The sequence below is a fragment of the Chanos chanos genome, chromosome 6, assembly GCF_902362185.1.
Source record: "Chanos chanos chromosome 6, fChaCha1.1, whole genome shotgun sequence".
In the NCBI taxonomy this organism is placed as follows: Eukaryota; Metazoa; Chordata; class Actinopteri; order Gonorynchiformes; family Chanidae; genus Chanos; species Chanos chanos.
The window spans coordinates 3004762-3026029 of NC_044500.1; the positions used below are offsets into that span (position 1 = coordinate 3004762).

Genomic DNA, 21268 nt, shown 5'->3' on the forward strand with positions numbered 1-21268 from the left:
CAGCGTTTACGTACTATGCTGGAACAAACTTCCACAGGACCTCAGATGCATCCCAACTCTGAGCACTTCTAAATGCAGACTTAAAACTTTTTTGCTCTGCACTGCATATATACCTTGACTTTTATTCTTTTTATGAATTCTCCTATTTGTCAATTTTAACTATTTGTTTATTACCCCTTACTCTTTATTTATTTATTCTTTAATCCACTGTTTTTGTTTCTGCACTCTCTGACCTGTATTCCTTTTATGAGTAATCTTACCTCTCAATTTTAATTTTTTGCTCCTTTTTCCCTCATACACTGTATTATCTCTTTTTATTTTTTGCTTTTATTTATCTTAGTTTGCACGCTCTGTCTTATGTTTTATATGCCTGTGTGAAGCACATTGAATGGCCTTGTGTAAATAATATAAATAAACTTGCCTTGCCTTTGTTTTGACTGTTTCTCAGTTGTGTTGTATTCATTTGCTCCCTGGGGTGTTAATTAGTTTGTACCTATTTCTTATTAACTGGGAAGCCATGTTTGTGCATTAATATCTTAACAAGTATTGCTCATAACCTCACCAAACTTGGTAGAAAGGAGGACCAACATGTTCTCAGTATGACTGAAGAGATAATAGTGGTGAGTGGAATGGATGAGTGGATCTAAAGGTCTAAATTTGTGTGTGTGTGTGTGTGTGTGTGTGTGTGTCAAAGATATATCATACTATACAGTAATGTGTACTAAAATTGTATCTGTTTCTGATTCCAGATCAGTTTGAGGTTGTTGGTCCAGCTGGTCCTCTTGTTGCTGTAGCTGGTGAAGACCTGGTTCTGCCCTGTTCTCTCAAACCCAACATCAGTGCTGTGGACATGACAGTGGAGTGGAGTAGACTCCATGGATCAGACACTCTAGTGCATCTGTACACAGACCATGAAGACAGAAATGAGAGACAGATTCAGTCCTATAGAGGGAGGACACCACTGTTTAAAGAGGAACTGCAGAAAGGCAACACTTCATTAAAACTCTCCAGAGTGAGAGTCTCTGATGAAGGAGAATATAAATGTTTGATTGATAATAAAAGCTGGCAGGATGATGTGACTGTTGAAGTCATAGTTGAAGGTGAGACTCATGTTTAATTTAACAGGCATAGGAGGCAGGGCTTGGTTTTCATAATTACTGCAAAACTCACCTGTCACAGAGTGAAGGAGAGAGTCAATGTGTGTTTGAACATGATTAATAACTGTCGGCCTATTCCTTTTTTTTGGGGGGGGGGGGGGGGGGGGGGTAAACAAAACAACAGTGAATGGAAAAAGAAGAAAAGGTTTGGGTTAGTCGTGTGGAGAGACCAAACAAAAGTGAATGGAAAAAGAAGAAAAGGTTTGGGTTAGTCGTGTGGAGAGACCACTGAAATTGGTCTTTGGTCATCCTTCTGACTCTAAACTCTACACACCATAGTCCATGCCAACCTCTTTCTTACTCTTTTCAGTTTTTCATCTAATCTTCTGGACACTATTCTTATAGAAACTGTTAGGTTAATCCTGCAAGCATTCATAAAGCCCATTTCTCAAGCAGTTTCAGAAACAGACCAAAACAAGGTTAACGTGTATATAGTTTTTATGTTTCTAACAAATATACCTGACATCAATGATCTTTAATATAATAAATTTCATGCTACTTTATCAAGTCTGAACAAGATGAACAGTTTTCAGGACACAAGTGACGACATAACAAGTTGACTGATAGAGTGAGAAATTTACATAAATGGACAAAATTATGAGAAGATGACTTTGTTCAAATCAGCTGTAGACACAAATTGCTTTTCCAGTTCCAATTGGATTCCCCACACTTCACTGTTTTATTTACTGTTTCCTGACTCTGTATTTTTGGTCCATTTGATCAAGTTCATCTTTTCACTCCCTGTGGTTCAACAGGTAGAGTTTAGACCAGACTCCTTCACACCCTGGGTTTGATTCCTGAGTAACAATCATCTCCACCTTGCTACAGGAACATAAATGAACTGAATATCATTAGTGAAAACTGCAAAAAAAAACAATAGGGTGTGAATCATGGGTTTAATGCTTTTCAGTAGAATCTTTACCACATTAATCCATACTACAGAAACGTGTTTCTGCGTGAGGAGGGTGATGATAGAAAGTGTCCCTCACTGACCCAGTGATCAGTGGGTCTGTTCCTAAAACTGTGAAGGAGAAACACAGTAAATGTCACCATGGAGCATGTGCAGTTACTGAAAAGTGTTTTATAACACTGATATGGTTTCAATGAACTCTAAACAAAGACCAGAAGCACCATTTGATTGTGTGAGTTCATAGACTAAACACATGTAAAGATCCTTCATCAGAGATGTGAACTGGACAGAGCTGTAATGACTGTTAGTGAACAGTGGTCTTCTCCCTCTGTGTGACTGAATCTGATCATTATTATTGTGGGTGTGGTGACTGTACAGACTCAGTGTGTGTGTGTACAGTGGAGTCTAAACCAGCTCACAGTCCCCCACTGCACTGAGTTTTAGTATAGTGTGTGTGTGTATTAGTGTGTGTGATAGTCTTCATACTGAATTACATGTACTCTTATGGAAGTGAGGTGACCTATTGGAAGTTATAGAGAGACAAGAGTAACAAAATGGAATCTTTTGAGCACTCAAATGCGCCTGATTGTTTGTTTGTTTGTTTACATATGTATCTATCTATCTATTCATTTATTTATTTATTGGAGAGGTTTCACAGCAAGCTACATCGATTTGTTTATTTTTATCCCTAACTTTAACAAACAGTTTTGGTAAATTCTAATATGTACATCTCAGTATGTGCTCCACAGAATCATTGTGACTGGCAGTAGATTAGTGAAGATAAGAAGAAGTGATTAGACATTCTAAAACACTTATATTCTAAACTAAGAGATTCACACTCAGTTAAAAATGGGCTCCAGCAATACTACGGCAGTAACAAAACAAACAAACCCAGAGCACTGTATCCAGGGAGTGAAGAAAGCACTACAACTACATGAGCCATTCATTTTTTAAGACTGATTTCATATTTCAGTGGGTACCATTCATGTACAGTTCAGTTATGTTTACATAGTCAGATGGCAATATTATAATAACACAGTAATGACACATATGAATAGTAGTACAGCTGCAAGCAGCGATGAGGGGCAAAACAGTCCAGCACGTTTTATGTCAACTGACCAAAGATTGGTCGTATCTGAGATAAAAAAAAAAAACAAAAAAAACAAGAGGCTTGGTATGAGGATCATCCAAATTTTGGGGAAGATTGAAGAAAATGTGTGGCCTGTGAAAATTTTTAATTTTTTTTCTCATAAAACCCAGTTTGGCAGAAATTTATATCATGGGGTGCTTTGAACTCAGCTTGATCCAAGGAATCCAATGGAACCTTATTTTTGTATATCAGGCATGAAGTCCAAAAGTTACCCGCATAAACACACCACCAACTTTGACCCATTGGTGGCACTAGAGCGCTCAAGATGCAGACATGAAACATGGTGAAAAGAATCAGGGGACTGTCCCCAATCAGTGTGCCAAATTTCACAATGTTTTACTACACGGTTCTAGGGGCTGCCATAGACACCCTTGCGAGAGGATGAAGAAGAAGAGGAAGGAGAAGAGGTAGAAACACAATGGGTATTCTGCCCTTGCTGCAGAACAGCTCGGCAGATAGTTAAGCCTGTCCAAACACTCTTGTATTTTGAATGGTTTTCTTTTTAGTGCAGCTCACCATCCAGAGGAAGAGTGTGCCAGGATCTCAGTATACTAGTATAAATACAAATAAAATGATTGCGTATAAGTAAACAATAAGTAAAATTTGTTAAATGTATCTCCTTAACTTGTTAAATGTTTCTAACGGCAATAAGCAATAGGCATTACATGCAACCATGGCAACCGAGCAACACAGCTGGGTAGCCAGCTGTATGTAAAGAATACAACACTTTAAACATATAGTCTAAATAACCATATAATGATTAAATAAACTTAAGAACATGTTAGATTTACTTACAGACGTTACATGAATAATGACTGTAGGTAGGATGAAACATGTAAACTTCGTCTGATGTATAATAGATAGAGTGATACAGTGAAGATACTTCTTTGCCTGAGAACATTCGCGTCTGTTCTTAACGGTTATTACATCTACGTAATAGGTAGATTAAACTGCTCCCCCTAGTGGCCAAGTTCCAATAAACTTAGTCTTGGGCAGAACAATGGGTGCCACAGCAAACAAATACTCTGAGTATTACACACAAAAATAACAAATCTTTTTACAGTATGAAAAATTACACTGCAGAGTATGACTTTATAAATGTCTTACCTTTGAAGCGTGATACAGTTACCAAAAAAGAATTTGTCTAATTATGCTTTCAACTGCATCCCTCAACAAACACAGTCGCTGTCTGAGTTTAACTTCAAACTGAGCTGATGGCCACCCATGGGCCGTGGGTGTTAGAGAGTAGATTCCACTGGAGCAGTCCCAGGTAAGAGATGAAATGGAAAGATATTTTCATAACTACAATTTGTTTGGATGTTTTGACACAATGTTGTTTTAGCAAAGCAATTATCAGGGTTTTTTTCTTTTTAATCAATCACCTGCATTTGTAACGACTTTCCCCAAGGCAGCGATCTCCCTTTCTCTCAATCAGCTGTTTTTCCCCCTTTTCACTGTGTCTGGCAACGGGTATACATACAACACAGTATGTCCTCATCAGAAAGTTAGGTATCTGGCAAACTTGCTGATCGTATAAAACGGTCTGCCGATGAAATTAGGCAGCTGGCAACTGCATATCCAATAGAATCGTACAAAGACATTGCTGTACTTTTTTTTATCGTAATACAGGGAAATGCACAAGGCATACATACAACGCAATATGTCGTCATCATAAGGTAAGGTAAGGTAATGGGCAATCCGTGCAAATTACAACAGAAATAAAACAATTTAAATTTTCCATCTCTCCTATTATCATTATGTATAACCAGCATCACATTAATTTCACACAATGGCGGCTACACTGTGCACAAAGTACAGACTCCCGTCCCTGGGGGTTCGGGCCGGGAAGTTCAGTTCGGGAGTTCAGACTCCCAGTGATGGTTGGATGATGTACGCTATGGAACAGCAGCGTCATCGCTGATATCACAGCTGAGCTAGAGCTAACTTGGTCCGCTAGCTAATGTCACATATACGAACATTTAAAAGAGGTACTATATTTATCGACCCGTATTCGAAATATGCAAGATTACTTTCTCGCCTGAAAAATCTTAAGAACAACATTTGGTGACAGAGCAACAGTCATAATACGAAACTCACAGTTATGTGGTAGTTCTTCTGCCGCCATTGCCTGGACTTTGTGTGAAATGCACTCTGGGAAACTTGATTACCCAAGTCCACACAAGTCACTTCCTGATGTAACCTTGTTAAAACCCGTATAATGGCGTCTGCCGTTATGTGGGTACACACACAATACTATTAGTAATGTACAGATGCAGTTACCAAATATAACCAGCAGAGGTCTCTCCAACTTATTTACATAGAATGATCTTTAAATTTTAGTGAAAGTCAAAAAAACCAGGAATGTATTTTTAACTCCGTTACACATAGTCATATAAAATCCTTAAATTTTCAGATTCATAGTGTATAATCAGTAACTTTAATCTTCATGACAGTGAATACAATCAGTGATCCAGCATTCAAGTTGTCAGTACACAGTTTTCAAATTATGAAAAATATCACGCACAGTATTTTTTCTCTGGAATAGGGTTGTTATTTTCTTAATGCTTTTTATCTTTGTAACACAATAAAATAAAGGATGTCAGAATGCAGAGGAGCTCATATATCTGTATGCGTTACACATTGATCCGTATATTCTCTTTTTTATTTTATTTTAAATATCAGTGAGTTGCCTGAAACATGGTAACTCTGTAATTATACAATCTCTCTGCATTTATTTAAACATTAGACAAATGTCTGTTCAGGAGAAGACATCAAAAAGCAGGCAATGACAGTCACAACACAAAATCTAAGTGGAAATGTCAACTACACGACAGTTTGAATCACAGGAAACATATAAATTTAAACATTTTGAATACTGATAAAATCCTAACAAACTGTATGACAAAACAAGAAAAAAGAAACTGAAGCTTAGCATTGTAAAACACATCATCACAGCCTGAGGGAGATCAATGAAATAGAAACTGTATCATACGAGTTGTAAGACATATTTTTACTTTTATCTTGACACATTCACTTGTAATTTGGCCAACACTGTCACATTGAAACATATATTTAATTGGCTCAGAAGAAGACCACACTCTTGGTCCTTACTCTTATTCAAACCATTCAGTTGTCATTGTCAGAAAAACTAAAAGGCTGCAATGTCTTTCAAATGTTTCATGTTTATCATTGTGCACATGTCCTGGAACACAGGCAGACTTTGAAATAACCACATAATCTTTCATATCAAAGTGCATAATAAGATAACAAAAAAGAAATATATAAAATACACCACCTACAGCATTCAACTAGTCATGCATAAACATCTCTGTCACTTGCGGTTCAGAGTTGCCATTGTTTCCATTAATTAGCACCAAAAGGTTTTCACAATGAGCTTCAAGGTATGAATCTGTGTCTCCTGCTCCAGGTTGCTCTGTTGTTTTTAATCTCACAGCGTTGCATTAACAGCTATCATCTGGAGCAGGTGTGCACTTGAGCATTTAATGTTGTGAAAAGAAGTCCTTTCCTGAGCCAGCACTGTTTTGTTGACTAGCTTTTCCTGTCTTTGAGAAATGACAATGGGACTGATTAAGATAATGAGATCATTGTCTGATGGAGTGGGTGTGGTCCCCAGTGGGCTTCCAGACCAGGAGAGATGATCTGAGCTGAGTTTATCTGCATGTCTGTACACGCTCCAGGCAGACGGTCTCACAGCTTATGACTACTACATGATAGATGGAGAGAAATGTCAGTTTAGTCAATGCTATGCCATGCGTCCTTCATGACAGCTATAAAATAGTACAAAATTATTTCCATCAGTGATGTAGAAGAGTAAACTTTTACATTTTGAACAAGAGTTCAACACCTTGGACTTTTTTCCCCGCCTTTTTTTCTTCAGACTCTGTCTGTGATCTGACTGACTCAGGAATGATGGTGATTTGGGTGAATATTCTGTTTCTTCAGTTGACCACATTATCCAGGTCAGGTAGGTTTATCTCCACCAGAACATACACAAAAATACAGTTTGTGTGTGTGTGTGTGTGTGTGTGTGTGTTTGTACTTTTGTTATTTGCCTATTATGTGCATCATAATGTGTTTGTACAGGTCTATATGTGTGTATTCTACTATAAAGCGCATGAGGAAAAATAAACAAGGTTGAAAAAGGAGAACTGGTCTCCATCGTTGATGACTAATGCCCTAGTGCATATGTGTCTGTATGTTTCTGTTTTCTGTGTGAATAGTTTCCAGACAGGAAAAAAAAGCTTTAGATTAGAGTTCTGACATTAATACATATACCAAATAGGGATATTATGAAAAAAAAATCTGCTGGACCTTAATTAGGACATTTTTTTAACAGTATTGCTCTTATTGCTCTTGTTGCCATGTAGTTTTAGGAACTAATATGTTGTTATTCTTGTCATGGTTTAAACTAGACTGTTAAATTTTATTACAGTAGGAGTCTATGTATGGCTCAACAGGATGTGCAGACAAGTGTGTGTGTGTGTGTGTGTGTGTGTGTGTGTGTGTGTGTGTGTGTACTTGTACAGCTATCCTCGTAAGGAGTTTTAGACCTTGGGAGTGAGGATATTTTGGGAAAGTGAAAACATTCTGACTGGTCTCCACTTCTTCAAAGGGCTGTTTGAGAGTTAAGACTTGGTTTTAGGGTTCAGGTTAGAATTAGGTTAAGGTTAAGGTTAGGGTAAGGGACAAGAAGGCATTATGTCAATGAGTGTCCTCACAAAGATAGAAGTACAAATGTGTGTATGTGTGTGTATGTGTACTGTCTCAGTGACCTGTTATGTTGCATAGGAATATGCACTATAAGTCTGTTTCTGATTCCAGATCAGTTTCAAGTTGTTGGTCCAGCTGGTCCTCTTGTTGCTGTAGCTGGTGAAGACCTGGTTCTGCCCTGTTCTCTCAAACTCAACATCAGTGCTGTGGACATGACAGTGGAGTGGATTAAACCCCATGGATCAGACACTCTAGTGCATCTGTACACAGACCATGAAGACAGAAATGAGAGACAGATTCAGTCCTATAGAGGGAGGACAGCACTGTTTAAAGAGGAACTGGAGAAAGGCAACACTTCATTAAAACTCTCCAGAGTGAGAGTCTCTGATGAAGGAGAATATCAGTGTTATATTGAATCAAAAAGTTGGCATGATGATGTGACTTTTACAGTCAGAGTTCAAGGTGAGTCTCTTGTTCTGTCCAGTTTCGCCATTTCTTAGTGGTTATTTCAGATTCATTCGTAATAACTGTAACTTAACAGTATCTTTGTTGATTGTAATAGTGCTTGGCTCCCGGCCAGTGATCTCTATGGAGGGCTACGACCATTCAGGAAGACTGAGTCTACTCTGTGAAAGTAAAGGTTGGCGTCCCGAGCCTGATGTTTTGTGGCTGGACAGTAATGGGGATGTTCTCCCTGCTGAGAATACAGAGACAGTCAGAGACACAGAGGGTTTCAATGTGAAACAACGTGTTATTGTACAGGACGGTAACACCAACAGATTCTTCTGTAGAGTAATAATGAGAGACCACATGAAGGAGGCAGAGATTTTCATCTCAGGTGAGTATCTCTGCACTTTAATATAATCACTCACATTAACCTGACACTGTCAGAATGAATGACTGTCAGGGTTTATACTATTGATCATTATGAATTTTTGATTGGATCATCAGTGATGAAACCTGGGGTCACTGGATTTATTTCAGCAATCTCACATAACCCCACCCAGCTGTCTCCATTTAGCTCAAATTAGACTGTTTTGTAGCCAGTTACTACTGCCCTGGATGCACAAACTACCTCCTCTGGTACACATTCACAGTTTTGTTTTTTGTTTTCTTTTTCTGGAACATTACCAGACACTGTGGGCATTTGCCAACCTCTGTTTACCCATGATGCTCAACCCACAGTGATGGCTGTTGTAGTCTCTGGTTGCTTGGCAACAAACATCATTCTTAGCCATTACCTCAAGCACGGGTTTGCCAACCTCCCCATGCCAACCTCCCCATATATTTTAGTGTATTGTATTAATTACATATTGTACGTTTCTGTGTGTTTCAGGTGAAGTTTTTCAGACATGGAGGACTACAGTCATCTGTATTTCAGTTTTCACTGTGATATTTGTCACTGTGATCATTTCACTGATTGTCTGCATTCACAGACGGAACAGTTACATTCGTGGAATGAAAGGTAATTCTTATACTAAAGTCATTTGGTTACTGTTTTATTTCACAGTATTAGGTACAAGTACAGTAAGTTTATTTATCACTGATGAAATCAATGATGAGATTTTGGTTTATGTTAGTGACATTTTGTCCAGTCCAAGAGTTTAATATTGTCTTTGTCTCATTTCAGAGCGAGAAAAGAAAGAACTACAAGATGGTAAGTATTACGTTATACAATTTAAATTCAGTTTTCCCCATCAGCAGGTACTTATCACAAAATCAATGAGGAAATGCAGTCAAGCAGGACACTAAAGGGGATTTAGTATCATTTGAAATAAGAGTGCATTGAAACAGGCTGTTCTGATTAAAAAGGAAAGAAGCGCTCAAAGATTTGTATTAAGATTCCATTAAAACATGAAGTCAGGAACATTCACCATCTGGACACGAAACAGACAAAATGACAGAGAAAAATCCGGACGGGAGAGCAGACGGCATGAGTGACGGCGTTCGTCTTTATAAATGATGCGTTTTACTGAGCGAGTCCTGAGAGATTCGCAGAGAGAGAGACAGCTTTTCAGAGACATGGAGAGCAGTTGAGGTTATGCATGTATAATGTTATTCAGTATGTCAAACCGTATAATGTGTACATCTGACAGATGGATAGATCATAAAATTGTATTCTAACTGTCCTCCAGTATTCAAAGAGATTTGTAAGAACAACAGCTATGGTAATAATGACTGCAGTGAACTGCTGCTTTATGGCTCTAAATCCTGTTCTCCCCATTTTCAGGCTTTGAGAAGAAGAGGAGAATGCACGCAGGTGAGTGTTCAGTATCCATGTAGCCCCTCTACCCTCTGTCTCTACTCCTTACTGATGTTACGTCGATTCAGTATTAACCCCTGGCCTGGTTAACAGGACTAGACAGCTAGTGTGTGCTTTAAAAAACTTCTTTTCACATAATATTTGGTAAGTCTAATAAGATTCTTCCTCTATAATAAGTATCATGAACAACACTCGATATAATGGAATGAGTATAATTTACCTGGAAGTTGAAAAATAGAAAGAAATGAGAAGCAAAAGGTAAGGAGAACAAAACTCATAAATAAATAAAACAGTTCTATAGTTAAGTACAGTACACAGGTTAAATAACCATACCATACAACAAAAATACTCAAGCCAGCTCTTTTAGAGAAATAAGTAAAATGTTGCAGACCTTTTCAGAATGTATCAAAAGCCGAAAGTGCTATCTGGATGTTTCAGGTAGGTGTCAGCAGGACACGGATTCAGATATTACATTTTTCACCACAGTGCAGTGGACAGGGGAAAACTAGGCTAAACTAGCACTACTACACCAGCATAAACATGTGAATAGACTCTAGCTGTCTGTAGTTGAAAATTCATAAGTTTAATCTATTTCTAGCATTCAGATAAGAGCACTGTACAGTCTGTTAATATCATTCGTCACCAAGGAGGTTTTCTTTCAGAGAACCTAACAGACTTTGTAAGTGTTATCGAATTAATTAAGAAATCGTTAAGTGTTCATTTGGTGAGCCTTCTCAGTGAGGGACACTTCTGACCATGTCTCCTCTCCTGCGGATGCTCTGCTCTCGTGCAGGTAAACCTTGCGTTGGCTCTAATAAACTAAAAAGAACTAAATGCATCTAACTTATGCTAAACAAGCTTATGGAAATAAATATACACACATACAAACAGAGATATCCTCTCAGTTACTGAGAGTCATTAAACCTATTTGATGATGTTTTTGTTTTTAGTTACTCTGAGGCTCACTCGATCAATTCTGGAACATACTTCTGATACTCTCCACACGCACACACACACACACACACACACACACACACACACACACACACACACTTAAATAAGAATCCTCTACATTGTCTACAGTGTCTGTGACCCTGGATCCTGATACAGCCCATCCCAAACTCATCCTGTCTGATGATAGAAAAGAGGTGAGACACAGGGACATATCAAAGAATCTCCATGACAACTCAAAGAGGTTTGACACCTGTGTCTCTGTCCTGGGAAAGGAGGGGTTCTCCTCAGGGAGATTTTACTATGAGGTGGAGGTCAGGGGGAAGACGGACTGGACTTTAGGAGTGGCCAGAGAGTCCATTAACAGGAAGGGACAGATTGCAGTGAATCCTGAGAATGGATACTGGGCCATATGTTTGAGGAATGGGACTGAGTATATAGCCTGTAACTCTCCCTTCATCTCCCTCTCTCTGACACAGAAGCCAGGGGAAGTAGTGGGGGTGTTTGTGGATTATGAGGAGGGTCTGGTCTCCTTTTATGATGTGGAGGCCAGTTCTCATATCTACTCTTTCACTGGTCAGTCTTTCACTGAGGAACTCTATCCCTTTTTTAGCCCTGATCTAAACAGGGAAGGTAAAAATTCATCTCCATTGGTCATCTCTCCTGTCACTTAAACATGTATTCATATTTTACCTTTTGTATTCTAAAAAAGGAAGAATGGAAAAGAAAAGAAAATCAGAACTATCAGAAATGTGTGATTTGACTGAAATTCTAATTAAATATTAACAATTAAATGATAACATTGTAATATGCAAGTATGCAACTTTATTTTATTACTTAAAGACTAACTCTTGTTGGTTGTCAGTTTTGTTATTTTGAGATGTGAATCATTAAAGCTTAAAATTGTCCTGTACTTACTCTGATCCTTGTTCTGTTTTTTCACTTTATTACTCTTTCTCTCTCTCTCGCTCTCTCTCTCTCTCCCTGTGTAATTTATGATTATCGAAGTCCTGTCTGTTTTACCCATACTGGTTTTGGTTTGGGATTTAAAGTTGCATGACTGGAATAAACACCTAAACTCTGTACATGTACGAGAAACCTTCTTCATAACGCTAACACCACAATATCGTCACATGTTTGTATATTTGTGTGCTTTGATACTTCCATAATTTGTACAATGATATTGTTCTACTGATACATTAACAAACCCCAATCATTTGACACATAAACTAACCCATGAACAACAATTCCAGATAGCTGGACTTTATCCTTGAATGCAGTCATAATTAGTATGTGAGGAGCCATATCTCATAGCAGTGAGAGGAACAGCTCGTTCACACACTCTTGGCTCTGCTTTTGGAGCGACTGCTTTTGAAATGCTTTGATGGCCTCCTCTGTCATGTGTAGTTACAGCAAACACTCACCTTACCAGCGTACTGTATGAATTCATAGACAGTCCAGTAGTTTTCTTTCTTTCTCTCTCTTTCTTTCTTTCTTTCTTTCTTTCTTTCTTTCTTTCAAGAGATTGTTCCAATTTGGCAGGCATCTGGTCCAGTGAAACTGGGGTTTAAATGGCCATAACAATAACTGAAAACAGTTTAATATTTCTCACATAACAGATGTTCATTTGCTATTGTTTTCATGCAAAATCTGTATTTAATTGAGAGGCAGATGTGCCATGGAGTGAAGAAGTCCTCAGTTGCACTGACCCCTGCGTTCTTCTTGTCTCTCTGAAGAGAACGGTCATCTATAAATGGAACAATTACATCAGAAAATAAATAATATCTCCTGATTATCTGCATCATATACTGTATTTGTTTATTACTTATTTTAACTGAAAATCTTAAGACTGAAATACAGTTGTGTTTTTCATAGTTAATAGCAGATCGGATGTGATGAAAGTGTAACAGTGAGATTTCCATTTAATTTATGAGGGACACCCTGGTTCTGAGCATGGAATTACAGCTGAGTGACATCATAAACCATCCAATCAGGAATCAGGAAAAACTCATGGCTATACATTAACCTGCAGTACTGAGGAGGGAGGAGCTTAGTGATATCATTCTGTTGAAATGAGAGTAAAATTTTTACCTGCTGGGGGTAAACTCCTGCTTTACTGGGATCAGCATGGACCAGTACTGCCTGACTCCTCTACCAAGGGAAAAGGGAAAAAGAGAGTGAGTTTTGTGTTTGAAGAGAGTATGTGTGTGTGTGTGTCACAGAGAGAGAGAGAGAGAGAGAGAGGGATTTGGCTATACCGACCACTTGGAAATCTATTTATTATTCATTATTTAATCTATTATTATTATTATAAGACAAAGTGTTCCCACTAGTTTACAACATTGTAAACTTGATCAACTTGTTTTATACAGAGTTACTTATGTGCAGAGGTACATAAGTAAGCCCAGAGCTGAATTTCTTTGGTACAAAGATCACTGGATATCATACACACTTTGGATGACCTCTTTTTGATTTGATGATGTGTACACAGACATGGCTTCCTCTAGCAGTCTCCTCTCTGAAGATCAGTTCCTGTGTTCTGTCTGTCTGGATGTGTTCACTGACCCTGTCTCCACTCCATGTGGTCACAACTTCTGTATGACCTGTCTCAAAGAATTCTGGGACAGCACTCAACACTGCCACTGTCCACTCTGTGAGGAACAGTTTAGTAGAAGGCCTGAACTGAAGATTAATACAACATTCAGAGAGGTTGTAGATCATTTTAAGAGGAGGAGAGGCCTTGACAAACCTGGAGAAGTGTCCTGTGATGTCTGTACTGGTGAGAAACTGAAGGCTGTGAAGTCCTGTCTGGACTGTGGGTTGAGTGACTGTGAAACTCACCTGGAGCCTCATAAAACTGCAGCCAAACTCAGGAAGCATAAACTGATGGATCCTGTGGAGAACCTGAAGGACTATATATGTCAGAAACATGACAGACCCCTGGAGCTGTTCTGTAGAGATGACCAGACATGTGTGTGTCAGTTCTGTACTGAGGGAGACCACAAGACTCACAACACTGTTCCTCTAGAGGAGGAGAGTGAGGAGAGGAAGGTGAGAAACATCATAAACATAGAGATCTGGACATTCAGATAATTAGATTATTGCACACATTTACATGACACCACAAAATCACTGGGCACTAGAACAGCGTTGGGCATTTGTACAAGAGGAGATTATATTAGATTATATTATCCATACTAATTTGTGAAAGGTGTGAACAGAAGTGCAGCAGATGATCCAAGACAAACTGAAGAAGATTAAAGAGATCAGACACTCAGTACAGCTCAGCAAGGTCAGTTCTGAATGTAAAAATTGACTTTTTTGTAGCTTCAGGGCATTCTGTGTCTAATTGTATTGTATGTCAATGTTGTGTGACTAATGACAATTATTAAAATATATATATATATATATATATATATATATATACTTGCTTTGTCTTCTTATAGACAAACACAGAGAGACAGATAGCAGACAGTGTGGAGGTGTTCAGTGCTCTGATTGGCTGTACTGAGAGAAGTCAGGCTGAGCTGATTGAGCTGATGGAGGAGAAACAGAAAGCAGCAGAGAGGCAGGCTGAAGGTCTCATTAAAGAGCTGGAGCAGGAAGTCACTGAGACCTCTGTGCACTCTGAACTGCCTTATATGGGTCTCATCACATCATTAGCAACGAGTGTGAACAGTTTTGAGTTGTTGTGTGGAAGCTATGACATCTGTGCTGTAATTGTGTTTAACTCCTGCCACCTGTGGTCACCATTATACATCACAAGTGCATCACAGTGTAAAATGTGTGTTAGTGAGTGAGAATGTGTTTAGAGTTTTACAAAAAGAGAAAATGAGATCTGTAAATTGTATCTAATTTGGTGAAAATTGTTGATGGTTTTGCCAAAAGAGTGATTAATTCAATAAATGGGTTCAGACCACTGAGCATTTGGTTCAGAGAATGGGGTTTAGTATTTTAGCAATACAGAAAAACTGTAGTAAACAGAAAAATCTGTCGCCCTCTAGTGACCAGCAGCGAAAACAGCACGTGAAGACCTTACACTTCCTCTGTTTTAATTTAACATTCACCACGGTAACAGAAAGTAAATATCGTACGTAAGGTTTTTTTTTTTATCTTTATTTAAGCCACAGACAGTTTATTTTAAATCTCTGTTCTCTGGACAATAATCCTTTACATTTCACCCATATTTACAAACTCAAATTTTTATACCAGATCAGCTACACTAAAACTTCTCCTGCTTTTAGTCCAATTTAAAATAAAAGTCAAAATATCAGAAACAAAACAGTATTTCACATGTATACAGTCCTCAGTATCTGTGAATGGATCCTTGGATCTGGTGTCATTATTCAGTTATGTCCATATCCCAACTGATAACAGGGCACTGAGGATTCTGGGTAATTACACAATCATCAGTGTGAAAGGATGAGAGGATGGAGTGATGAGAAGGATGAGAGGATGGAGTGATGACTGAGTGACTCTGGTGTTGAATGTGTGCAGGAGGGTCCTCTCCACTCAGTTCTCTACCTCCCAGTCTCTCAGTAACAGAGACAAGATGTGTTTTCACATCAACTACTGTCTTCATCTTCATATTCCATGTCTCTGACCTTCAGTTCACCTTGACTCTCATTTTCATGAGTCTCTGACAGCCATTCAGTTAAAGATCACCACACCCAGACTGGATTCTCTCACTGACTGTCTTATTCACATCCATTAGAGGATCAGTGTTTATCAGAACCTAAGGACAGTAAAAGAGATGTGTCACTCAAACCTACTCATAAATATTCATGACATTACAGTTACAGACATTACAACCTTGATAGTCATTCATAAAAACAACCACAAAATGTGATACAAACAAAACTTAAGCTTGGTGAAAAAGATGAGAATAATCCCACATTTCTTTGTATGTGACAGTTTCACACTGAGAGACTTTGCCCATGGAAGGACACCTTTTATATGTCTCCATGAAGACGAGAAATTTGATCTGATTTTAATGTGTCATTACTCACTCCAGTGTCTCCAGTTTATTCTGTGGATCATCCTTTAGAGCAGAGAGAAGATTCTTTCCTGTGTCTGTTATGTTATTATTATATCTCAGATTCAGTTCTCTCAGGTGTGAGGAGTTTGATGTCAGAGCTGAAGCCAGAGCAGCACAGCTTTCATCTGTGATACCACAGCCTACCAGCCTACAGAGAGAACAGAGACACACTCTTCACACTTTCAGCTCAGGACACACAGCTCAGTTCATCAGAGAGTTTTATATTAAAGAGGAAAATCTACTGAAATTCATTCCCCAGCACTTTAAGTCACATGGTATGAACATTTGATAAAAACTTATTTTAATTGGTTGACAATATCATTAAATCCCAGCTACGCTGAAGACACAACCAGACAGATGTGCACGCCCAGAGAAAGTCAAACAAATAAACACACACTTACACAGAGAGAAAAACAAACACATTTATCCAGACAAAAAGAGAAACAGACACACACACACACACACACACACACACACACACACACACACACACAGAGTTTTGTCTGCTACTCTCCCCAGCTTGCTAAATAAAGAAAACTAACTGTTAACCTGAAATAGGGCCTAAATGTGCATGAATATGTGTGTCTGTGTGTACAGTGAACAATACATTAATATGTACAATAACCAAAATTTTTAGTTCTCTCCTGCCCAGAGGTGTTGATGTTTCCTCACCGTCTAGACTCTCGTCAGCACCAGCCCACACTTTATGCTTTTAGATCAGTTTCAGGGTTTTGCTTCTTTTTTGTTGTTGTTGTTTTCTAAGATAAACAAAGTCCCAAATATGTATAAATATGTGTCACCTTGGTGCAGGTCTTGAGTGTGATTGTGGTGCAGTGGTGTGGGATCTTCCAGGTATGGGACTTTGGAATGAGTCGTCCCATAAACTGGTGTATAAACCTAATGTCACTTCTTTGTTAACAGACACAATTTTCACTCTCCCTGACTTCAGTTCCCTTCAGGTTGATCAGACCTGGATTCTTCCTTCCTGGAGATCACCAACATCATCCTAAATGTTTTATATAATGTATTTAGCTACAGTGTCTATCATGAATCCTCACTACCACTCTGACACACACATCCACACACATTTTACACACATCCACTGAGAGACAGACACACACCAATACATCCACAAACATTATACACACATACACTGAGAGACAGAGACACACACCAACACAATCACACACATTTTACACACATACACAGAGACAGAGACACACACTAACACATCCACACACATTTTACATACACACACACTGAGAGACAGAGACACACCAACACATGCAGGGAGAGACAGACAATCAGACACACACACATTCACAAAGAAAGAAACTGTTGGAGGATAAACATTCATAAAGAGCATTGAGACATGATCATACTTAACTCTGACTGCCATGAACCTCCCTCAACCTCTTCTTCCTCTTTATGACTCAGAACAACACCCCCCCATTCTCTTTTCCAGTCTGTTTCATTCCTCCTGTCACTCTGTGTCTCTGCTATAAACAACACTGACTCTCTTACCACACCTTTCTTTGTCTTTTTTCACATACACTTCTCTTTGCTTTCCTTTTTTATCCTGCTACCCTCAATACTGTTTCATCATCTTCCATACTGAATATTGTTGTATTATGTTTATACTTTAGAGGTAAGAGGATTGCAGTCATCTATCAGAGGGAGGGAGAGTGAGAGAGAGAAACACTCAAACCAAACTTTGTTTCAGATTAAATATGGTGGCTTTCCTAAATATTGTTGTGTTGTATTTATGTTTTAGAGGAACAAGGAACATTGGCATAATCTCTTTTCTCTCAAAATCCCTCTTTCAGATTAGGAACTACATCTTTACATTATCACCATGATTTATTACAACAGACAACACATATAAAACCATCAGACTGAACATGTGGGAGACATTTCACTTTCATCAGTCAAGAATCATGAGCAGATATCTGTTAGTGTCATTATTAATTATGGTTTGTCTTAGTGTGTGTGGAGATCAGCGGTTTGACTGGATTGGACACACACACAAATTTTATCTTCATTCATCATCTCTTTTGGTTCATTTGAACCTTATTCACACATTCACTAGAATATTACTAAAATTTACACTATTAACTCACTGTTAGAGAATGTGCTGTAGTGAAGAGCAGGTCATGTGTGACTCTCAGAGAGATGATCTTACCTCAGTTTCTTCAGTTTACAGTGAGAATCCTTCAGTCCAACAGAGATCTTCTCCACTCCTGAATCACACAGATTATTACCACTCAGGCTCAGTTCTCTCAGACTGGAGGAGTCTGAGCTGAGAACTGAGGCCAGAACTTCACAACTTTTCTCTGTCAGTTTACAGTCAGCCAGCCTGGAAACAAAATGATACATCTGAATATTAAACTCATGCCTCTCTCAGAGAGAGAGAGAGAGAGAGAGAGGGAGAGGGGGCAGAGATAGGGAAAGACAGATTTTTTTCCCATCAAGTTAAAAAGAAAAAAAACCTTTGTACCGGCTGCTGCAAAAACAGAAAAATTTAAACAAGTGAAAAGAGAAATGACCAAAAAGGGAGAGACTCACACACAGGGATATACTTAAATACACCCACAAACAGACAGACACACAGACACACACACACACACACACTTGAGTATACATTAAATATAGTGATTGTCATTAATACTGTTTCTCACCATGTGACAAACAAGAAACATTAAAAGAGATGAATTCACATAGAGACACTCTCACTGTAGTTACTCACTCTCACTGTAGTCACTCACTCTCACTGTAGTCACTCACTCACACTGTAGTAAACCAAACAACAGCATATGCAGTAGAAAACACTCATGTTGTTTCCAAACCATCTTGACGTTGTAATTTAAGTTTCAGTTTAGACACATTTTTCTTTAGTCTGTAAATTTCCTGTACTGTGAAGTGCTCTTCTCCCTCTTGTCTCATTAGATGAGAAACAGAAAACACTCCCCAACCATTAGACCTCCCATATTTTTTGTTTTTTTTCCAAGAAAGACCTTCTTTTTACAAAAGTGTGTTCACTTCCTCTTTTTCGTTGACTTCTGACACATCACTATCAGAATCATGGAAAATGTCATAACCATTCTGTTCAGTTCATTTATCTGTTGACAGTTCTGACATCATCTTAATTTCCCTTTTCTCCATCAGTCCTAACCTTGTCCCTTTTCATTTCTCTTCTGAAAAGATAATCATCATGGACCATCTCCATCCCCACACCCTCTTCTTCCAACACTGACCCTGGAACTGCACTAACTCTTACACTACACCCTACCTCTTCACTGCACTCAAACCTCTCCTTCCAACACTGACCCTGGAACTGCACTAACTCTTACACTACACCCTACCTCTTCACTACACTCAGACCTCTCCTTCCAACACTGACTCTGGAACTGCACTAACTCTTACACTACACCCCACCTCTTCACTACACTCAAACCTCTCCTTCCAACACTGACCCTGGAACTGCACTAACTCTTACACTACACCCCACCTCTTCACTACACTCAAACCTCTCCTTCCAACACTGACCCTGGAACTGCACTAACTCTTACACTACACCCCACCTCTTCACTACACTCAGACCTCTCCTTCCAACACTGACCCTGGAACCACAGTGTATACTCCCAACCCTTACCATAACAACTTCACAACACCATCATACAAAAAACCCTCTAAACTTTCATTTTGATTCCAAACAGCAGATAAAACATGAAAGACCTGAAAGAGAGGAAACTCACTCACACATCAGTCCACTCTCTCTATCCCACACACTCTTTCACACACACTCTCTCACACACACTCCACCCTCTCACTCCCAGCATCCACTCAGAGTGAGACAGAGGGAGAGAGATAGACAGAGGGAGAGAGTGAGGGATAGACAAGAATAGAAAGAAAAACAGATAGGGAGAGAGGGAGAGAGAAAGTGAAAGAGAGAAAACTGCAGGGGTTTGATTGGATTGGACACACACATTCTCATTTTATCCTCATTCATCATCTCTTTTGGTTCATTTGAATGTAATTCACACATTCACTAGAATATTACTAAAATCTACACTATAAACTCACTGTTAGAGAATGTGCTGTAGTGAAGAGCAGGTCATGTGTGACTCTCAGAGAGATGATCTTACCTCAGTATCTCCACTGTACGCTTAGTATTCTTCAGTCCAACAGAGAGCTTCTCCACATCAGAATCCTTAAGTTCTGTGTAACTCATGTCCACTTTCTGATCTGACAGCTTTTCTTCAACAAACGCCACTGTCAGGACAGTGATCAGATTATTAAACTTCAGTGCATCTCATAGTCATATGCACACACTCATAGAATTACACACACACACAGGGCCTTTTTTCAGTGCTCCTCTAAGTTTCCCTGTAGTTCTCTTTAGTTTATTTTTGGTCTCTTTCTTCCCTGTCACTGATAGCTGTGGTTCATTGTATGTCAACAATTTTGTGTGTTAGTAAATCTTAAACTAATCAATACTGCACAGAAATAATTCAGTCATGAATGTTGTCTCTGTTTATAAATCTTTTCTGTCAGAAATAAAATATTTTAATTTGATCTAACTGTTACCGGTCATATTAATAATTTTAATAATAATTTGATGATAATAGTGAAGTTCTATAAGACTACTTAAAATACTGTTCCTCACAGAGTATGAGTGCACTAAATAACAATAGTAAATGGCAAAACTGTAACGCAAAGCAGAGTTATATATATATATATATATAATAAACAAGATCACAACAGTTGAACAGTTACCTGCTTTCTGTATTTGTCCTTTCCGATACAACAAGATGATCAGCATGATGAGACAGATCCCTGAGGGAATGATGAGGCTCAGAGTCCTGATGACAGGATTCCTGCAAACTTTACCCCAAACAGCCATTATTCACATTACACATATACATAATCATACTTTACCCCAAACAGCCATTATTCATATTATACATATGCATAATCATACTTCACCCCAAATAGCCATTATTCACATTATACTTATGCATAATCAAACTTTACCCCAAACATCCATTATTCACATTACACATATACA

General features: G+C 38.6%; 1 protein-coding gene across 1 annotated transcript; it reads left to right on the forward strand.

Moving 5' to 3' along the window:
- Positions 1-763: 763 nt before the first annotated feature.
- Positions 764-11836, forward strand: LOC115814024 (butyrophilin subfamily 3 member A3-like; the record flags this gene model as incomplete). The annotated part of the gene is made up of 4 exons (XM_030776737.1): positions 764-1100; positions 8511-8786; positions 10179-10208; positions 11295-11836. Coding segments are annotated over 4 exons (1185 nt in total), but the record flags the coding sequence as incomplete, so codon positions are not given.
- Positions 11837-21268: the final 9432 nt, after the last annotated feature.